The sequence below is a fragment of the Streptopelia decaocto genome (assembly GCF_964273445.1).
Source record: "Streptopelia decaocto genome assembly, chromosome: 12".
Taxonomy (NCBI): Eukaryota; Metazoa; Chordata; class Aves; order Columbiformes; family Columbidae; genus Streptopelia; species Streptopelia decaocto.
In genome coordinates, this window is record NC_138667.1 from 7,260,340 (window position 1) to 7,283,012 (window position 22,673).

The 22,673-nt window shown below is 46.1% G+C and overlaps 1 protein-coding gene and 1 long non-coding RNA gene across 2 annotated transcripts; one reads left to right on the forward strand and one right to left on the reverse strand.

Moving 5' to 3' along the window:
• Window positions 1-581: 581 nt before the first annotated feature.
• Window positions 582-20,913, reverse strand: HMGXB3 (HMG-box containing 3). Its single transcript, XM_082063800.1, has 20 exons — window positions 20,697-20,913; window positions 19,581-19,728; window positions 19,035-19,209; window positions 18,049-18,612; window positions 17,331-17,429; window positions 15,678-15,809; window positions 13,384-13,796; window positions 12,862-13,037; window positions 12,483-12,580; window positions 11,839-11,937; window positions 11,199-11,348; window positions 9,186-9,487; window positions 7,629-7,756; window positions 6,874-7,005; window positions 6,392-6,576; window positions 5,569-5,788; window positions 4,349-4,482; window positions 3,826-3,942; window positions 3,208-3,417; window positions 582-2,630 (listed from the first exon to the last, which is right to left on the reverse strand). Exons 1-20 carry the CDS (start codon window positions 20,803-20,805, stop codon window positions 2,160-2,162), a joined length of 4,062 nt encoding a protein of 1,353 aa, XP_081919926.1. The 5' UTR covers window positions 20,806-20,913; the 3' UTR covers window positions 582-2,159.
• A 60-nt stretch (window positions 20,914-20,973) lies between these two features.
• LOC309445088 lies at window positions 20,974-22,616 on the forward strand. The gene is made up of 2 exons (XR_014185229.1): window positions 20,974-21,051; window positions 21,963-22,616. It is a non-coding gene; the product is annotated as an uncharacterized lncRNA (long non-coding RNA).
• Window positions 22,617-22,673: the final 57 nt, after the last annotated feature.

Below are 22,673 nucleotides of genomic sequence, written 5' to 3' on the forward strand. Positions count from 1 at the left end.
GAAAAATGAAGCAGTACCCATGCACGGATATAATGTCAGAGTAACTTCAATTGTGGTGATGGGACACCTGACAACAGTCACTGTGTTTGAGTCTGTGCAATGCTGAGGGCAGGGCCCCGGTGACCAGACTGGAGCTCACAGCAGCAGAACCATCTGTACCGACAGCTTAGACACAGCAGGAGCTGCAGCCCAGGCTCTCAGACACATCCTGAAGAGAAGCTACCGGCAGCTGCTGCAGACTTTCACCTACAAAAGTCACCTCAGGACCTGCCCTGTGCACAAGCTGCAGAACAAGAGCAGGTAAAGCAGGGGAGTCAACCACCTGCGGAAGCAACTTGCTTGCCACTTATAAGAACTATACCTTACCTATATTTAGCAGGATAACTTTATTTGATGCTCTGGTGAGGTGGCCCAAGTAATTTCTTGAGCTGCTCCTCTCGGGACACGTTGCTTCTGAGACTCCAGGCTTTTCCCCAGCACCATGGGGTGCAGACTGGAACCACAGGTACATCCACCCAGTGCTGGTGCCCTTTCCAACTGCCGTCCTCCATGTCTTGCACACAAAAAACAAGTCACTTGGCCACAGTTTCACCCCCAAAATTGGAGATAATTTATTAAACTTTATCACTGACTGAAAAAAGTCACTAATGTCTCTTATAATAAGTTAATGTTCTTAACAGAAAAACCCCAAGCCATAATTACTGCATTTGATCAGACTTAATACATTTACTTTAACAGTACGGTACTCAATAAGTTCCCCTTCACAGAAGGGAGTTTTCAACCACACCGCAAGCCTCTGAATCTTCCCCGCTGCTCAGCCAAAATGAGCTCCCTGGATTGCAACTTAACAGTCCAGCATCCCCCTCCTCTGTGGGTCGCAGCAAACACGCACCCCCATCCAGCGCCAGCAAGAGCAAAGGGAGCTGGCAGCAGAAAATTAACACACAGCTTTACAGCTGCAGCCCAAGGTGTTTTTCAGACGTGCTGCAGGGACAGACGCCTCAGCCCCATGTCTCTCAAGGAGCTGATAAAGCAAACTGGGTAGGATGAGACTTCTCTAACCTGCACAGCACTGCACGGACAGGGGCAGGTCAAATACAACACCTAACAGAGCGCTGAGATGGCACAGCGGATGGAGCTCTCCCAGCGCCGCCTCCAAGGGAGGAACACCAAACCCTGCCCGCTCCACTGGCACTGCATCATTTCTCCTTGACCCACGGACAGTCTTTGTGATTCTGTTCTAAGGGCAGGGCAACACAAACCAAACTCGTGTTCTTGAACAGAATAAAGCTGATTAAAAAGAAAACCAAACTGTCCAGGAAGACAGCACAGAAATTTTGACTGTCCTTCCCCTGTCTCCAGCTGCCAGCTTACCCAGTGCTCATACAGCTCCGCCGACGAGCTTGGCTCCCCTGGGGCTCACTCCATCAGTTCTTCCCTTAACATACAGAACACTTTTCACTCACTGTATGTTCCAGCTTCTAAATTATTAGTGCTTATGTGAAGGGATAAACAATTCTAGAAACTTCCTGCAGCCAAAGCACCCACAATCCTGGATCCAGGGAAGGTCCCCCGATGCGACACCTAAAGCTGCGTGGCTCCTCCTCAACTGAAGACTCCTTGCAACCGATGCATGAGCTCTCTAAGATTTCTAAGCAGGAGTCGGTGTCCTAAGCTAATCCACTCACAACGTTCTGGGGGAATTCTCATTAGCCATCTCCCTTCCACACCTGCTCCCACCCCCCCAGCCCTGCCACCAATATGCACAAAGAAGTCAGCAAGCAAGATTCAGAATTAAAAAACCTGTGCGCTTGACCATGCGTACTCCCTGCTACCAGAAACATCTCTCCCTTCTCCACCTCGGCAGCTGCAGGGAGGGCGACATTTCCCAGCATGGAACAGCAGGTCCGTCACACACCTCGGGAGGCAGCTGCAGCCTTCAGCGAGGCGGTGACAGACCCACGTGCAGCAGCGGCGATGGTGACACTCTGGAAGCACACAGCTCTTTGGTCAGTAACAGCAGTCATAGCCACCGGCACACATCTCCAACCTGTAAAAATAAACTCTCAAGCCAGACAGCTGCCCAAACCTTGCAGAAGCTGGCCCAGAACCACCCCTCCACATGACCAGAGAGAGAAACCAACCAGCTGTTCTGTTACTCAGCAACCTTTATCATCCTCCTGCTTCCCCTCTTCATCCTCTTCTGTTTCTGTTTTGATCTGGGCCACTCCAAGCCGGTAGAGAGCATCGCGAATCACCACCTCCCCAGGCTGGCAGCTCTGCACGATCTCCTGGATCTGCCGATTCACAATTTCCCTGCTAGTGAGGAAGTCCACGAGGCGGTTGTAGAGGTAATAGTGCGTGGCGTTCTCGAAGGTGATGGGCCTTTGGCGGATGTTGCTCGTTTTGCTGTCGTTGATGGCAGCGATGACGGCGCCATAAGGCTCCAGCTCTCGGCAAAGGGAGATGCAGTGATGCTGAGCCGTCGGATCTTGGTGGCTGTTCTGCTCCGAACACGCGTGAACAATTCGGCGTGTGGACGACTTGGTGATCGGGTGCTGAACAGAATGCTCAGCCACAGTCACATCTACACTGTAGTGCTGGTCTTGCAGTTCAGGGCAGGACACGTACTGGGAGAGAGAATACAAACCAGATAGAACATGAAGCAAATTCCCCACAGCTAAGAACAAGACAAAACCACCAACCAGCACTATGACCCAGGACAGAGGGAGGGATAATTGATTCAGGCCGATTTAGGTGACTAAATGCCACAAAGGTGGTTCTGTACACTCCATCCTCACTCGTGTGTCCCCAGAGATAATTCCAAGGCACTAGCAACCCTATTCCTCTCCCATTTCTCAAGTAATAGCAGTAGTTTGAGAGAAGTGAGTTGGTGTGTCAAAATAAGCTATTTCCTCCACAGTTCGTGATTTGAACTGTCATTATACCATGCACTTTCAGCACAGCTCCTCCTAATAGGGAGCACAGACCTAACACCATGCCCCAAGCAACAATGAACACCTTTTGCTATGAACAAAAGCTGCTCACTGGTAAAGGTCCTTGTCAGGAGATACTTATCAGGTCCAATTACCTTGAGGAACAATGCAGGTTACATATACTTTTTAATTTTTCTTTTATTTTAAATCTCACTTGAAACCTTTCCATGTTGGACTGGCACAGCACAGTGCAAGGGTGGACGTAACTAACCGTGGGAGGATCCATGGGGTCAGAGAAGCAGCCCTGGTTTTTCCCCCACATCTGGGAAGTCAGGCCAGGACAGCAGATGTCTGCACACAGTGCCACTGAAGAGGCTGTATCAACAACATACACTGGAGGCCAGTGACGTGAGGAAACCAACAAGTCCACATGATCCCGGGCATTTTCTCCTCTTACTATGTACTTCGAGCCACACACAACCTGGGAAAAAAAAAAAAAGGCTTAGCACCAAATAGCAAAATAAAACTGAAAACTTACGGAAAAAAATATCGTCTTACAAAAAAAATTAAGCTTCCTTTCACGTATTCCAGACAATACAGTAACCAGACAGTTACTTTCGTGAAAGATATTGTTTCCTCCTCATACACACTAACTTCATCTTGTTCAGAGAGAGGTGATTTTCAATTCCACCCCAGCAGCAACATCAAAACCAGGCTCCACATCACTACTTGATCTTCAAAGCTCCTGCAGGAGTGCTCACACTCCAAACCCCCGAGGCAAAGTGTTTCATTCCCAAGGCTCAGAGAGGCCACCTCCATTGCTTCTATTTAATGAGTTCCACACTGGTAAATCAGATAATAGTGAATAGCTGACTCCAGCCTTCCTTACCTGATGTGGACACACTTTGTAGATTTTCCCTCCTGTGTGATGAGCAGAAGTTTTCGTGATGTTTGTCCCATTCTGTACAAACTCATAGAGAGCCAGGAGGGAGTAGCAGAGCTGGTCCTAGAAAAGACAGGCCCCAGAGAAAGTCTGTATGTGGCTAAAATTAACGGACTCCTCCAGAAAGAGAGACGGCTGCAGGCAAGGTCTCCCAAATCCTAATTTGCACTTCATCCAATAACTTCCTAATCCCACACTCAGCACCGCAAGGATGACAAGCAATTACATGATGCTGAGCCCGTGACAAGGTAATTACAGGCTTCCTTTCTTCTAGCCCACAAAGGCTCAATTTTTTTCACCATGTGCGAGTTATCCTATAATCTGCAGGCACTCACTGCTAACCCACCCCTGCCCTTCATGCAGTCAAATGAAGAGTTAATTATCTAGGATGGCAAATTGTGAACGAGGGCAAGACAGTGAAGAAAAGCTCCACTCCTGCAGGCGTGTATGTCGGCAAACAAGACATTACCTTTGTATCCGAAACCTTCCAGGGGATGCCACACTGTGTCAGAAAGCTCTGCAGTTCTGCCTCACTGTAAGAGCTTATCATCTCAAGCCTCAAGTTTTCTTCCTGAAGGAGCCTCACCAAAGCACTCCCATTACCTGCAAAAGAAGGAAACAAGTCTCAGTACTCATTCTCAGGAAGGGAAGTCACCAAAATATTTTCTCCTGAAGACAAGAGCAGCAGAGACTATGTGACCAACTCCCAGCAACAGAAAGCTGTGAATAGTCCTATTTCCAAAGCGCGTCACAGCCCACACTTCTCTCAAACCCTTCGCTCGGGGGGTCACCAGACTGAGCCCAGCAGAGCCACAGACTCCATGAATACTTCTGTATCCTGTCATTTGTAACCTTGCTGGACTGACGCGAGGATAAACAAGTGACAGAGAAGCACAGAGAAATGCGCCTGCAACCTTTGCACTGAGCAGCTCCAGGATTACCCTTCACATCTCCCTGGTTCTTTCTCCAGAGCTGCACTTCCACAAAAGCCCACGTAGCGCTTCAGCAGTTCAACCCTCTAAAACAGCTGCAGCTTTGCCTGCAAAGCCAACTCATAGATCTGTTAAGCTCATAGAGCCAGTTTTCCTTCTTATAGCTAATACCTAAACTGTTGAGGGAACCAGGTGCTAACTAAATTTAGCTCTCATATATCTGAGCTTATTCATCTCATGGTTTCCAGTTATGTGCAGTCAATGTTCTGGTTATACTGAGTGTTGATAACACTGATCGGGACTAAAAAATGCATCTTCTAGTCTTTTTTCAAGTTCTGTAAAACCTTATTCAGCCTTTATATTGACATCATGATATTGACAGATCAAGCCCTGACATATCACAGTCCAAGTATCAGCTTAAGATGAAACAAATACTGACTGGCATTCACGTTGTCCATGATCCCCTCTGCAATCACACCACATCTAACTCGGGGTGCAGTGTTTTCACACCCCACATGTCTCAAACATACCAGAGCACACCTGCTCTGAGCATTCAAGCTTCACCTCGCAGGAAAATGCTCAAACTGCTCAGTATTCTGAGAACAGCTGAACTCACCCCAATGTTCCTGCCTTCTGTCAGCAGATATAATGTTTAAAGAGTCACACAATCATCAGTTCTCAACTCTAAACATCACCAAAAGACCTAAGTTGCTGCCACGTAAAGCACTTCCTTAATAAGCACAACCTCAGCAGTTACCTGGCACCGGCTGTGCATCCAGGTTCTTGTCCTTCTCAGTATTGATCACCATCGCTCCTCTCATCAGTGGAGGGAAGAAAGGAGCAACAATAGAGGCATCAAACTTTGTGATGGGAATGCTAGAAGGAAAAGCCACCTGCTCAATCACCTCTGTCTCCATTGTGGACCAGAAGTCTTCTACGTTCACTTCACTTGATGGCAAGAATTCTGGCCAAGTAAACTGGAAAGAGCAAGAAACACACTGCTCAAACACAACCACAGTTCACCTGACAGTTCTGTGTCAGCCTCACTCAAGGCAGGAGGATTATCCATGAGAGTCCTCAGCCTGAATATAAATAACAAGGTGACCCCAGGCTCTTAGAATTCACCACAACTACATTCCACTGGGTGATAGTCAGAACCATTTATCTGACATAAAAGCCATACATGCTACATACTACTACTGGGGCTTTTTTTTTTCCCATTAGAGAAGACAACACCTCAAGGAAACTGCTGTTAGGGGAAAAAAAAGAAGAACATCTTCACATCAAAGGAAGAAGGTCAAGTTCAGCAATTTTCATCCAAGGTCTCTACTGTCAGAGGCTGCTGGACAAAAGCTGTGGTCCAGGGCCAGGGGATTGTGTTTTTCCCAAACCATACATCAACACTTCTAAGAGGAAGTGCAGGCATCACCACTCCAGCCACATCCTCTTGCCAGGCATGAGCAGAAAACTGCTCACAAAGCTCTCGTGTAATTATCGTACATTACAAAGCCCAGAGTCAGCAAAAGTCACTGTGATCTGCTTTGAAAACAAAGAGAATGTGAAGTTTGCGAAAAGCCTACCTCTATATTTTTCAGTGCCAGGACATTTTCCACATTCCTCTGGGCTATTTCCACCTTGGGGGTTATGCCACAGATTCCGCAGATCATATCATTGTAATCCCGGACTGTGAGGCATTCAAAGGCCCAGTAGCCATTGCACAGCAGCTCCTGGAGCTGAACCTGCTCATCAGGGCTCAGGCTTTTTTCTGAAAAGAGAACATGCCACTGTTACAGCTTTCACTTCCTAAAGTCAGTGGAGAGGTAGAAGAACTCTCCTATAAAGAATAAAACAAAACTGTGTTCCAGAGAATTGTTACAGAGAACTGGTCACAGAGGTGACCACTGTTTGGTCTAGGAAGTGATTTAATAGGAACACACCACACCAGAAGAGGTGAGTTTTGCCCTTTTGTAACCTAACAGTCATCAGTAGGTCATAGTTTGGTACATTATGGTAAAAAAAACAAAAGCAAAAAAAACCCCACACCACAAGTAGGAGAACCCACCAGTTTGCTCCTGAACGGAGTCAAGAATATTGCCAACAGCCACTCTGGGATCCTCTCCAAGTTTAATGTGGTTTCGGATTGCAAACAGAAGATCCAAGCTCACTAGCAACTTGTTACCCACATTGAAAAGGCCTGCAGTTAAAACAAGACAGTTATTGTCTGTAGGGTTACAGATCTTGCTTACCAGTAAATACATTCTATACTGATACGCAAAACACTCACACGAGTATGGTTCAGAGGATAACAGAAGCAGGTGGATAGTGCTTCTGGGACTGTTCCCTCTGCACATTAGCAAGATTAGCTCCTTTCACAGCCTTGCCTTTAAATTTAAAAAGCTACAAGGAACAGCAGCCAACCCATCTCCTCAGCTCCACACTGCCTAGCAGCACAGTGACTGCCACTCCAGCTCCCACCAGTCAACACTGAGAAGCAGCACTCTGCAGAGATGTCTTTGACTATGATCTCAGTTACTGCCTTCCAGAATTCAACATTTACCACTTAAACAGAGGAGTCCTACACTGGTGAAGCAAAGCAGAGTCTTCCTCAGCAAAGCATTCACATGTGTTTTTCTCACAAATACAGAATGACTTGCAGAAGAAGCAGAATAGTGCAAGTCAAAAACAATTAAATTTTAATATACTGGGGCAGGGAACAGACTTTTCTGTACAAAGACAATGTCGTGATACAGTCCTAAGGCTTCTGAAAGGTTTAAGCAGTAGTCATGCTCTAAGTTGGTGTGCTAACATTTCTCCTACCTGTGTAAATATCAGTGAAGCTGTGGAGGGCCAGACACTGTGGGTTCAAGCACACTTTGACCTGAGCTGTAACCACCTGTAATCTGTTGGCTGTCAGCAGCCAGCACTCCTGAGGACCAGCAAGGGAACTGTAACAGACAACAAAAGACGACTCAAAGGCAAGTCAGCAGCTTTTACAGTCCTCTCCTGCAGTAACTTAAAATGTTCTAGCTGAGGTCAGTTCATTAATATGTCAGTCTAAGGCAGTTCACACCAGAAAAAAATAAGTTAAATTTAAAAATGGATTCCCCTGGCAGAGCCAGGTCATTGCTCACATTCTTTTAACAGTGCTACAGCACGTCTCCAGCTCCATACATTTGGCACAGAGTATTTTAGAGGTAGAGAAAATCTACCGCCCAGCTACCCTGGGAGAAGTGTCAACCCTGTTGCTGTGGGGCAACAAGTGGTGACTAATAACACATTCTACGTGACAGCCGGTCCCTGCACACAGCAAGGTTCAGAAAAGCCTCTGCCCCCCTACAGTACAGCTGTCAAGGAGGAAGTTCAGACAGGAAAATGCCAGTTGTGCACTAGTGGCAGAAATATAGCTGTGCACCTGAGAAAATAGGAATCAAAGTCAAAGCGATCTCCCTCCCGCTGGTAGGGGTTTGATTAGAGCCTGTGCAGGCACACATGAGGGTCCCACATTCGGAGCATTGCAGCAAAGATTTACAATGCATGGGTTAGCAAGTCACAAGGCGAGGGACAGGATGGAAGATAGCACTGTTCTGCAAATATTACTGAGTATAAAAAGTGTTTCTGCTGAAAAAAAACTCAATTAGTATGAGTCTGACCAAAGCAAACACCCTTAATTGGTATCAAGAAAATCTTTCTGGTTGAAGAAAAAAAACAACAGTGAACTACCTGACATTTTGCTGTAGGAAATGTTTCAGCTCAGGCTTTTGGCAACAGGAGGATATTTGGCAGATCCAGTGAGGAGATATCCTACACTACGGGCTTTTATACAAATCTAGTTAAGGTAATCTAGCCTATACTCTGGTAATTTCTGAAAGTCCTTCAGGTTTCAATTTGGATATTTGTTCCAAAAAAAGGATTCACTCAAGCCCACACTAAGCCATGAAATGAGCAAAAATATCATAAGCAAGAAGATCCACACATGAAATACTCAGATCGGGGAGAGAAAAGGGAAGTCACATCATGCACATCTATAATCCCACAATTTTGCCTCTGTCAGCCTCAAAACATCAGACTGGAAAACAAAGAAGAGATGACTAATAAAAAGATTCCGTTTCAAGAAAAAAACCAACATCTAGACTTAGCAATCACTCTTTGACCAAGCTCTCCTGCTGTACAGAAATGGTGGCTGCGACAAACTACATTGCACAGGAGTAACAGCTTCTCACTAACCAGCTAAACCCTTTCCACACACATGTAGCTTATTCAGTGTCACACCAGCTTCAGTAACAGGGGCTAAAGCAAATATTATTTCAGGCACGCTTTTAACATAGAACATCAGCACAAGTTTGAAAGGGTCACAAGTCTAAAACAGAATCTTACTTCTGTCCCCCCTTGAACAACGGGCTGTTACAGAGGAGGCACTGTGCAGACGGAGACTCATAGTAGTTTGACCAGGAGGTCTGCTCTATGGTGACTGTCTCCTCACTCACGTTGGAGAGGATGAGCCGCGAGCTGTTGAGTTCGTGGATGAGCGTGAAGACCTCGGCCAGCTCCGATTCATTCTCTGGGATCTGCATTACCTTGCGTAGCAGCTGCAGGGTGGATTGACGCTGGATCTCTTTCTGGGCTGGGGTTAGGGGCTCGCTGGTGTTCAGCACATCAGACTGACCTGGACTGACCTCCTAGAAAGCAAGTCAAACACATTTTCAACCAGGCGAGCATGGGGATGAAATATTAAGAAGCCCAAAGAAGACATTTAAGGTAGAAAAAACACAGTAACCTTTGTACCCAGTAAACTTGACTTCTACTCCACTGCTCAATCATTGACTCCAGACAGTAGCTTCAAACCCATGTTACTTCACCAAAAATACTTTTTTACAGCCCAGCCCTTGAGGAACTCATAACACTATGGGACCACCACAGATCTGTCACCAAACTGGAGCATTAGTGCAGAGATGCAGAAGCAAGAGGGTGAGGACAACCATCAACAGGTATGTAAACACTTTGGTAATTCCGGCAATCATCAGTGCCCTTCTCCATAGGCTCTCAAGCATGTTCTCCTGTATAAGATACTCAGACAGCTGACCATCTGTCTGCCTCTCCAGAGGTTAAAGAAGACAAGCGCTAAACAAGAACTAGGGGCTGTGATGTAAAGAATACACTATCAATTACAATTCATCAGCTATAGTTGTTAGCCACACCACACAACACATTTATGCTACCGAGACAAAATGCACAAGCACCGGACAATCAAACTCTGTGGCTCAGAAGAAGAGGGAGAACGCAAACAGGTTCATCTGGGTAATCACTTAAACTCTTCCGCAACACTTCAAGCTGTTTTTCTGTCTAGTCCAGCAACAAGACAAATGATCAGTCTAAAGCCCTGAGACAACCATGAACTGTGTGACAGGAATGTTAAACACATCTAGAACCAGAAAATAGGAAAAAAAGTAAATGAGGAAGAAACAAGCCACATGCCTCTCAAAATGCAAGCTGAGCTAAGCACACTGCTGTTCTTTACACAGCTACTAATGTCTGAGTTTCACACAGGCCATTTCAGTTTGTTGTTGTGGTTTTTCAGTTTGGTGTGTTGTGTTTTTTTTTTGTTTTGGGTTGTTTTGGTTTTTTTTTTTAAACACTACACAAAGTTCTGTTCTTCAAAAAAAAGACAAGTGGAAGAGTCATTACCACATAGACTAAAACGGAGTCTGTCTGTGTGTGGGATGGGCACTTCGGCTAAGCACAGGACAGCTCCTTTTTTAATCTTTTTAAACAAAGTAATTCTGTATGAGAAAAACTAACATTTGAAACTTCAAATGTAAAAAAGCCCCAAATGAAACAAAAAACCAGAATTCATTATTTACATCTATGTAGAAGTGCAGACAACTGAAAAACTTCTTCATACAGTAGGAAAAAATACTACTTCCAGAAATAAATTCAGGTGGAAGTAAAGTTGCACTACAAAACCCTAAAAATAGGAAGCTCTAGCACTAGGTGTACTAACTCAACTGACATTAGCCACAATCCGGGCACAAAGCAGAGCATACTTGGGAGTTTGTTGAAGAAGTCTGAAGTTCAGGAAAGCTGACACAACGAATGTGACTTCAGGGTGATTTCCCCAGCATGTACAACACTTCCTCAGCATTTTTAAGCTACAGAGACATCCAGTGGCAGAGACGAACGCTCTCAGCCTCATCCTCTGTCTGAAGCACCATTCTTACAGGAATTGGATAGTACGAACACCATCCCAAGTATTTTTAATAAGACAATTTTTTTTGTTATGGTAAGCTTTTCTAACCAAGTAATGTGTTCCCACAGACACTTGCAAACTAAGGTACTTCCCTGCCCACCCCACAACAGCCACTTGATGAGACAAACCCTTCTGAATCTTACCAGGGATTTTGCTGTTTTCTCAGCTCTGCCTTTGGCAAGATTGTATCCGCAGCTTGGGCAGATTCGGGGCTTGTGCCTGTTTGTATACACGTAACTGCAAGAGGGGTTCTTGCACTTCCCTCTGCCACGTGATGTTGCCAATCCCAAATCCTGAATGACACAAAAAAAAGGTGTTTGCTGACCTCAACTTTCAGATGCCAACAAGATTCTAGAAAAGTCTGCTGAAATATCACATGGTTTTTCACCACTTTGTAACACCTCGTTTAAAGCTCAAAGAGCAAGTCCTGCCACTTTGCACAGAACATTTTAACTGGCACTCAAACATTTTGGGGCGTGTTCCAGAGACCACAAACATATTAAACTAATTCTGAAACCACTGATCCTCCCTGCTGAGCTCAAGGAAGGATGGGGATTATGCCAGGACATGAAGAATAAAAATCCGCTCTTAACAAGGTCCCAAACGCGACCGCAACAGAGTACAGTCACCCTGGCTTAGGTCAACAGATGACAAAGTACAGATTGTCTCACATTAGATATGAGATACATTTCTGCAAGTCAGTAAAACCAAAGTCACCAAATAGTCTCATCCCAGAGATGACACTCCCCACAGCAGAAGTCAGACCATTTCAAAAATTCTCACCAAAGTTACAGTGCAGCTGTACTTGTAGGAAGGAAATATGTCTGGTTTGACCTCCACTACTTTAACCTGAGACGCCTTGCTGGTCAAAGCACTCTGGAGCTAGAGATTGAAAGCAGAAGAAACACCAACCATGAGACACCTACTACTGAATACATACATCCTGTAAGCAACACCTATTAGCATGTTTTACCTTCAAGAAAACAATTAATGTTCATTTAATATCAGAGGACTACAACTCACTGTTTTGCATACTAAGTCATTACAATTCAAACAGAAGTATTCCAGCATCTTGGCATACTCAGTCATATTTCACAGGTGAAAGATTCAGTATTCAGTATTGCCCGTCAGATTATCAAAGCACTAGCAGATCCTCAAAAAACATCTGGAAGTAGCTGGGAGGTTCTCAAAGCAGCCACCAGAATGATTGTCCAACCACATCTATCAGATCAGTTCCTACACTCAACCATCCAGTATTTGTGCTGCTTCTGAGCCATCTCATAAAAACTGTCAGTCACAGATCCCATCATCATAAGGCTGCTGCATTTTTATGTTCTATTTCTCACCACTTAGGGCATATCTCTCACCTGGGGGAAAAAAAATCCAAAAGGAAAATAATATGCATTTGAAGAACAAACCACAGATACCTTTCGCTCCTCGGCACTTGGTGGCTGCAGAACTGACTGACCCAGTTGTTTCAACGTACTGGGCTTCAAGCCTGATGTTCTCACAGGGGAATGCTTGTCTTGAAGGAGGAAAAGGATGCACCAGGTTAGAAAGGAGAAAACAGGTCCTGTTTCATTCTTATATCTTTGGCAACTGCCACCATAGTCATGTGAGATTTCTCCTCTGAACTTGTAATGACCCAAGCAGGTGTTTCATGGCCCTGTACACTCAGAGAGTGTGTTTTTTCTAGCGTAGGTCACTATCTCCCTTCAGACACATCTTATTATTTGACAGACTCCAATTCAACTTGGGGAGGAAAGACAATCACTCCCAAAGCACACCAGAGAATGCTGCTCTTACCTGTATTCGCAAAGGCCTGTCTGTTGGTAGGCTGCTCAGCGTTGGCTTCTCTTCCCACGCTGGCTGGTGCGGGCAGAATGGCTCGCATGGGTCTTGCTGCAGCCAGCAATGAGGGCTTAGGTCTTGGTTTACTCTTTACTTCTTGCCCTTTGTGTGTAGCAGCTGAAGCATCAATTCTGAAAGGACAAGAGCTACAATTGGAAAGAAAATCCCATGGTTTCCCTCTCACCCTCAATTTTTGTCTCTTCCCTTTATTAGCACAACAATCACAAATATTGCTGTAGAAAGAGAAATAGCGCTAAGGATACATCTGCCCTGTGACTATAATTTATCACTTAAAACAAAATTAGCTCTGATGGACAAAACAATCTCAAAGGAACAATCCTGAAGTGGCAGAAAATAGACAGTAAACAGAACAAGTCTTATAGGAAACACTGCCAACAGCCTTCAATTTCTTGGATTAGTCCCACCGGCACAAACCAGACACCTCACGCTCCCATAACATATGGAAAACTGACTCACCCTATTGGCTTTTTTGCAGAGGCGTTTGGACTTGGCACCTCAGAAGATGCTGGAATCCCCAGCCCTGTGTTATCTTTTTCTGCCTGCTCTGAAGAAGAGTCTCCCGGCCGTTGGCTCCCTTGACCCAGCATCACTCCGACAGCTTTCCCTCTGTCTTCAGCAAGCACGTTGTTTGCGAGAATGTGAGCCTCCGAGATGATCACCTCCTCCCACTCCGTCTCCTGCACTTGCCCTCCGACAGGCACAGCACTCAGCAGCTGGCTGACCGCCTTGGAGCTTTCCACGGCAGACTTGGAGGTGCTCTCGCTAACAGCTGCCGGTTCTGTGAATATTGACTGTTGACTTCTTTTAGCCACTGGAGTTTTAAGAGAGGTGCCTGAATTTGGCTCAGATTTGCTTTTTGGTTGCTTTTCCTGAAAAGAAAGAGATAGTCACATTTCAGAGCTTTAGGCTTTCACATATGCCATGTTTGCCACAGCCTATTTAATGCTGGATCAAACCAGCAAAATCTTTAAGTGTTTAAGTAGTGAACTGTACAAGACCAGAAATACCTCATCTCCTACGACAGCAAAGTCCCTGTTAACATTTTACCAAGCCTCCTGGCCTTTCTTGTATTATTTTTAGACACTGTTTACTTTGAATAATCTGTCTTTCTTAAACCCTCTCCAATATCACCATTAGCATCAACATCACAAACTCACCCACCACCCTCTGTAACAAGGACCCATGTCCTTGAAAGAGCTGCAGCTCTTTCACAGCTGCAGCTCCCTGGTGCTGCCTGTTCCTCCACACTGCTGAGGAACCAAAGGGATGGAGAACTTGTATCTTTTGGACACATGCAGTCAGAAAAGCATGGATTTGAGCAAGTCAAGAGACACAGAATTACTCAGGAAGGTATTTTGACTTTAAGAAAAATGTTACTTTCAAGACTAAGGCTACAGAAGCCATGTATTTGGGTCAACAAAGGTATGATGGAACACTGAATCAGTAATACGCAAAATCATATGAGAAATGGAATCAAGAGTTTCTGGCAAGATAAACACATTAATTCTATGTTCTCTACAGTTCTCTTCTAACCTAGTCCCTTCTCTTTACAAGGAAGATGAAGGTATGCATATATTTAGTTTCAGTTCTACTGACGTTATTACTGGTTAAAAAAAACTGCTGGTGCATGTTTTTTCCAAGGCATAACGCCAAAAAACAAGTGGAACTGTTTATGCAAACATGTTCCCAAAAGAGCAGAATAAAACTGAAAGCTAGAAAACAAACAAAAAAAGGAAGGCCAGCCATTGCAGCCATCAGTTCAGACACCACACAGTTTGTACAGCGCCTAAACATTTCTTGCCTAAAAGATGCTTGCCTAAAAAATGTTTAATGGGTCTAGACACAAAACAAAGGAGGTTCCGAACAAATCTATGTAAAGCCACTGAACATAAATGCAAATTTTCAAACCGAGAACATCCTTTAACTTGTGCCTGAGGATACTTGTTCCAGACAGAAATTTAATGAATGCACATCTGTTAAGAGCTGACTAATTACCATGACATTGCCAAGGTTTAAGGATCAAGTGTTTTTTGCTGTGTGCAGCTAGTAGAGATGCCAATAACTTCAGCAGAGTAGGTATCACGTGGAGAAAGACTTTTCCACTCAAACAAACTTCATAAGCCCATCAACACCTGGGAATTTCCTTCCAGCCAAAGGTCAGAACATCATGAACGATCAGATACATGGCCATGAGTCAGCAATACTCAGCAACACTTCACTTCACTAGATCAACTTTATTAGCTAGCTCCCAAAGGATCATGTACCTGCTATAGTTGAGAATTGTTCCTCCTTTCTGTTGGGAAAACAATGTTGAAAGACCATAGAAAACCTCAATTTGTAGAACTTCAAACACAGATGAATTACCACAAATGGTTCAGTTGAATTCCTGACCTTCGCTGGGGCTGTAGCAGGAAGAACAGGCAATGCCTTCCAGCCACAGAACGATAATGCAGGCAGGTGGTCAGAAGAATGTGTCCTCTCAAAGAGTTACCAAACGCAGCCCCATCTATTGTACCTCATGCCATTACAAGTGGCGTCTACATCATATTTGGTGATTTCAGGTCCATCTCACCTTGGCCAAGTGTCCCCTGCAATGGTGACTTGCACCAGCACAAGCACTGGAACACAAGTGCAGGGATCAATTCTGGCATCTGAGCTCCTGTGCTACATCTACAGATCTAGAAACACCACAGGTATTCACAGAAACAGCACTTTTTGTCTGAAAATCAGGAAAGGAAAGGCAAATATACCTTTGGGATCCATTTCCCTCCCAGGAAGTTCCCACATGTCGGGCATTTTGGTGGCTTATGCCTGGTGACGTAAGTGAAGGAACAGCCAGGATTGGTGCAGTTTCCATGTCCCCTGCGAGTATAGGTGGTTGTCTGAAACGAGAGTTGTCAAGAATTTTTTGACAGAGCTGAAAAACACAAAGCTGTGCTGCTCATCACTCCCTTTTTCCTCATAAGCACTTTACAAACGTTACTCAGCAAATCACCAGCCCTACACTATTATTCCTTTCACTGATCAGCCACCACACAGTTGGATTGGAGTGAGTCAGCACCATAACTGCTCTGAGTCTAAATGCTCCGTCTCTACAAAAGCCTTCGGTATTACCAGAATTTATATCAAATTGCAGAGCAGAGATCAACAACACATTTAACCTACTGGAGAAGGTAACTTTGCATTTACAGGGATGTAACAGTTCTCCTATGAATATGAAGAAGTCATAATAAGACGGTAAGAAAATGATTCAAAGAGCAGTCCGCAGTGAGGCAAGATGTGATTGACTCATGTCAACAGGGTGACAAAACTTGGAGACAAGGACTCATGATTTATGGGCAGTTTTCATCAGTGATTTGTGCAGTGGTCAAGTATTCCTGGTGCTTCACTGTAACTTGCTACAAACTACTCTAACTTCAACAGCGCCACCAGGTGCTATTTATAAAGGCAACTAAAGCAGAACTTGTCATCTTTGCCTGGATAACCGCATCAACACATTGAGTTTTTGTCAGCGCAGCAATTCTCAATATTCTATACTCAACACTCCCGAGGGAGCTGTTGTACTGTAAGTCCCTAACTAGATAGATTTTTCTAGAAATGCATGTGCTGTTGTCAAAGAAATGAGACAACTTAAGCTAGGCACTTCTCAGGAACAGAAACCTGAGGTATTTCCACTCTCCCTAAGACACCTGGAAGACTATCATGCTATGCACCACTATAAATATCTGCAGTGTTCCACCAGCTGGAAGCACGGACAACCTGGAAAACAGGACTCGGTGCTAGCTTGTACAACTTAAGGAGCTGCAGTGCTGACTGTACACTGAAATCCTACAATGACTATGGAAGTAGAGATGGCTGGAGTTGTTATATTAGAGAAATAATATTATTCCTCCTCATGCAACAGGCCACACAACCTTTTACATGGGTTCTCAAAACCTTAGGTCATTGCTCCTCTCCTGTCATGTGGCCAAAGTGACACCACGAGACCAGGGAGCTCACGTGTTCTGTCACAAGAGCAGATATTTGCCCTTAAAGGGATGGGCACCAGCATTTTATGAAGACAATTACGCATCCAAGTAGAGGAGAGATGGCTACACAGACCCTGAAAAGGGCAAAACAGAACCTGCTGTTGGCCCGGTGTGTTGTGATAGCATTAACTACTCCAGCTGTCTCCCAGAACTCCTTGAGAAAGAAGGCAACAGAAATAGGCCCACTAAGATACTCTGGGGAGCCAGAGACCCTCAGCAGCACATACATAAAACAGGGGCAAGAAACACATCAGCTAAGATAATGACTCCAAATTGGATTATCTCTAAGAACTAGACCACGATCAAACTCTTCTTACTCTTAACATCTTTAAGACAAACCCTTGGTAATACCACACAAGACTCTGAATTTCTTACCAATTTAATTGAAGCTGGGTTCTCCACAACAGAATGAGCTGGCAAAGGTAACATAATAAACTGTGTGGCAGGAGTGGAGGAGCTATTCTCTTCAGTATCCTAAAACAAAAAATACATGCAGAAAAAAAGAGACATGGTAATCTGTGTCCCACTCTCTCATGAATACCACCATTGAACATATCCCTTAAGAACTGATGAGACCAGAAAGTAGGAAAGAAGAGTGATCGTTTCAAAAGCAATGAGCTTACCAGGTACACTGGAAATTACCAAACTCTTCACAGATATAAATTGAAAATAGCAAATCAAATTCTTCACAGAATAAGGTTTTCTAGAACTGATTCCTAACATTTCAACTTAAAAGGACTCCCTGCTACCTATCTGCAAGTAGGAAAACAGCTATCAGTAGCAGAGAAGTAACATTTATTCTCCCCAAAATCTTGTAGCCCAACTGTGGAACCCATTTCAAGTATTGCTATAAGAAATAATTTTAGAAAATGTCCAGCAGTCATCTTACAACAGAAATGATACCAGCACATGGCAGAGTCAACCCTGCAGAGATACTGAAATCACCAAGTTAGAAAAGTCACCTTTTCCCTCACACTGGGCAGCACAGGATCACCTGCAGCCACTAAGGATCTCAAGTAAAATGTGTGAAACAGCACTCAGACACTTCAGGTGAGACACTGACAGGAGGCTCAGTGTCATCAGAGCAACTTACCCTCCCAGTCACCACTGTCACCACAGACACACCATCTGAAACCTGAGGAGGGGCCACCGCGATGTTCCCGTTGGAGATGTCTGCGGAGCTGCTAACGAGAGTCTCTTCAATAACGACCCGAGCTGTTCCGTATGGTTGCCCTTCTATTTCCAAAGAAGCCTCATCCAAGAGGATATCTCCAGCCACTTTCTCTGTCACGGGCCCAACGTAGTGAGAGAGAACCTCTGACGCCACCACTTCTTCCACAGCATCTGGCTGACCAAAGGACGCCGCCTCTTCTGCCAGCCCTTCGATGGCAATGCACTGCTCAGAAACGCCAGCGTGGCCCGAGTCCACAGACAGGATGTTCTGTACAGCATCGCGGGAGACGTTTGTGAGATTGGTGGAAGCTGTGAACCCTTCGGATGCCGCCTGACCCGGTGTCACACACAGTTCCAGTGACTGCCTGCTCCTGTCCTCCTGCAGAGTGCTTTTGGGAATAATTATATAATCTGAGCGAGGAAGAATCTTACGGAAGCCTGGAATGTCTGGAACTACTGCAGTTCGCATGGACACCTTGGAGTTCTGTTGGCAAAAACACAGTATGGAATAAATGAATATGAGAAAAGAAGGGATTCAGTTCTCAATCCTGCTAAAATTTCAAATGGTTTCCTGAGGTAGTTTGCTGGGAATTTCTCCATGTGACAGTGCCAGAGGAATCCCTCTCAGCCCTGGTTTTATCATCCGCTTCACCAGCTGTCAGACTGATGACACAACACACAAATAATCAGCAAGCACAAGACATACCCATCTTGAATTTTGAAACATAATCCCTTAACTGAACACAACACAAAAGTAAGAGGCAGTAGCCTCTCACATCAATTATTTACAAAAATGCAGAAATACAAACTGGAATCCATAGTTAAGCGACTCTCCCACACACAGCACAGTGTATGCAGGTAAGCACTCTCTTCGCATGGCAAAGAACTGTTAGAAAGGTGACTTACCGGGTCCAATCCCTCTTTCTCTAGCTTGGCTTTCTCCAAGTAATAGCTTTTTTCAGCCACACTGAGCAACCTCCAGCTCTCACTGATCTTTTTGTTGATTTCAGATTGAGGGAGGTGGGGGAGTTCTTGCTGTACTTTCAAGTAAATGTCATAATAGTAGAGGAGGTAAGCGGATCTGAAAGGCAACCAGAGACTTAAACCTTAAAGTCATTCCTTTGGAAAAAGAAATTTGCAAGGTTTATGTTTGTCTTAAGGTGAAATGACAAGCACATTATATTTAACCAAAGATTCTGAGGAGAACCTCTGTAGTAAGGAGAAAGAACCTAAAGCAAATTATTCAGGAATACACAAACTTTAAATCAAGCAACGTAGCACCCACAAAGGCAAAGACATTAGAGTAGCCCGAAGTGTCAAACTCATTTTTTATATGTGATGTTTTACACTATTAAGTGTTCCAAGTGCAGTACAAAATTTCCTCTTATCAGAAACAAGGAATACTCCTCCCATGCCCTACGCAGGAGCTAAATAAAGACAGAAAGAACTTACCTAGGCTTTTTGGCTTTTTCTCCATGATCGCCAGTACTTTTATATTTCTTTTTCTTCTTAGAGGGCACTGGCGATGCGTAAGTGTAAGTGCCCTCTATTTCCTCCATTACCACAGTTACTTCAGTGCCATCATATGGAGCCTCCATTGCTAAAAATACATACGTTATGTTACATACTTACCAAGTTATACAACATTTCTCCCAACCAAGACTGCTCTTAATCTCCTTTGCAAACTGACAGGATCATTGGCATGTAAGTTTGATGTTAATGAACCAATATAACTATGTGTTTGCTATTTATCTATTTCTAGAAGAAAACACCTTTACTACTGTGACCTCACTACCATCAGTTCAGCACAGACACGCTGCACTTAAAAGGTGCAATTCCCCAGGAACCTCTCAGGTAAGTCGGGTAATCTTGAATGAGCCTCATACCCAGCAAGCAGGTGTCCAGCTACAAGACGCCATGGCCACATTCACAAAATCAAGGGCAGAGGCTGAAGGTGTGTGGCAGCCTCATAATCCTCTTACCCACCAGAAGATGGCCAAAAAGGCCAACAGCACCCTGGCTTGTATCAGGAATAGCAAGTGATGGGAGGAAACAGCCACAAGTTGCACCAGGGGACGTTTGGATCGGATATTAGGAAAAAATTCTTCCTGGAAGGGGTTGTCAGGTATTGGAACAGGCTGCCTAGGGATGTGGTGGAGTCACCATCCCTGGAGGAGTTTAGAAAATGCGTAGATTAGGTTCTTCAGGACATGGTTTAGCGCTAGAGCTGGGGTGGGTTATGGTTGGACTCGATGATTTTGGGGGTCTTTTCCAACCGAAATGATTCTATGATTCTAAGACATCCGGGGCACCTCGCTTAACACCCACGAGAGCTCCGCCTCTGCCGCGCGGGGGTGCAGAGAGGACGCGAGAAGCCTCAGGGATAAGGGGCAGACCCACCCCACGCAGAACCCGCCGCTCAGCCCCACGCAGGCACCAACGCCGCTGAACTGCGGCCCCGTCACCGCCACAGCGCCGCAAGCGAAGGGAAGCGGCGGGGTCCCCTCCAGCCTTGGTGAATCTTGCCCCTGCCCCCCGAGGAAAGGCCCCGGCGCCTCGGCCACTCACCGGGCAGCACCGGGGACGGGCGGTCGGGCAGGCACCGAGCTGCGGTCACGTCCCAGCCGGGGCGCAGCGGCGCGCAGGAGGCAGCGGCGGAGCTGAGGCCCAGCCGCATGGAGAGGAGCGGGCGGGCGGGCTCGGCGGGGCGGGCAGCCCCGGCATGCTGGGCCAGGCCGGGCCGCGGGGCGGGACAGCACCGGACCCTCCGCCTCGGCCGCCACCCCCGCCGGAAGTGCTCGTGGCAACAGCATCCGGGTGGCGGCGGGACGGGGGCGGGGCCACACCGGGGACAGGCGAGGTCGGACGCCGGGCAGGGCCGGCGCGGCGCGGGACGGTGGCCGGGAGGGGTCAGGTTGTGTGCGTGTGCGCGGCGTTTCTTCACTTCGGGGCGCGAGGGGGAGGTGGCGCGCGCGGCTCCGCTTCCCGCCAGTTCTCCTCAGGGCCGGTCAGACGGGAGCGCAGCGCAGTTAGAATGTAATCAGCCCAGGGCTCCGGCCCTGGAAGCGGGGAGTGCGCTCTGCAGGAGCAGCACCATCTTCATGCGTTCTTCAGTGAACCATGAGACGTCCTCAGCGGGAAGGGACCCACAAGGATCATCGAGTCCAGCTCCTGTCCGTGCGCAGGACAACCCCACAGTTCACACCGTGTGTCTGAGGACGTTGTCCAGTCTCTCGAACCCTGTCAGGCTTGGGACCATGACACGTCCCTGGGGAGCCTGTTCAGTGTCCAGCACCCTCTGCGTGAAGAACCTTTTCCTCATGTCCAACCTAAACCTCCCCTGGCACATCTTCCTGCCATTCCCTCGGGTTCTGTCGCTGGTCACTAAAGAGAAGAGCTCGATGCCAGTCCCTCCTCCCCTGGTAAGGAAGCCGTAGCTGCCATAACGTTTCCTCTCAGTCTCTTCTAGGCTGAACGAAGTGACTTTAATTTGCTTCTCATATGGCTTCCCCTCCAAACCCCTCACCAACTTAATAGCCCTCTTATGGACGCTCTCCAGTAGCTTTATATCCTTTTCATCCTTTCTATCTTTTTTGTCCTGTGGTGCCCAGACCTGCACACTGTGCTCCAGGCAAGGCCACCGCAGAGCAGAGTGGGACAATCCCCTCCCTGCCCGGCTGGCAATGCTGTGCTGGATGCACCCAGGACACGGGTGGCCCCTGGGCTGCCAGGACACACTGTTGGTTCACATTGCATTTGTCATTCCAGTGGTGCTAGGCCAACTTTTGGTCTGATTTTCCACAGCTTTTCTCCCTTGTGGGCTCCTTGGAGCAGCAGGCACAGGCCTGGCCCCTGGAGCAGACAGGCAGCAGGGCGGAGTGAAGCTTCTTGGCTCCCATAACATCAGCCCAGCAGTGCTGTCCATCCTGCTCCGTTCCCGGCAATGGGGCAGATGAAGTGGCAATCCAAAACTGGATCCAGCTGAAGACGCAAGAAGGCTGAGTGCCGCTCAGCTGGAGCAGTGGTTGTTCCACCGGTGCCACCACCACGGCACAAGAGCACCTGGAGATCTTCCTGGCGTGCAATGTGGTATCAGCACAGGTGTAACAGCTGCTACAAGTGTTCATGGGATCTTTGGGTGCCAGCACTTGCTCACCAATGTTTTTCACTCAGTTTTGAAGAATGAAAGTTTCCATACGTGACTAATTATTTTATTGCCTCTCTCTACCCATAACCCTCTTCCTTTGAACCTTTTGGAGAGCGGGATATTGTGCAGCTATTGCTTTAACACGTTTTTCAAATTACACTTTTTGGCTTTTTTTTTTTCTTCTATTTCTGTCTTATTTCCATGTTTTACATCATGACTTCTAACTTTAGAGAAATGTAAACCACACCTATCACATGTCTTCTCAGATCTCGGAGGAGCCAAATAAAGGCTCCTTTTGTCTAGCAAGTCATTAATAAAATCCATAAAGCAGTGATATGACAGCCAGTATTAAATCTGCAATCAGTTATTTATTCTTCTGAAGCCCTGCAGCCGTTTAT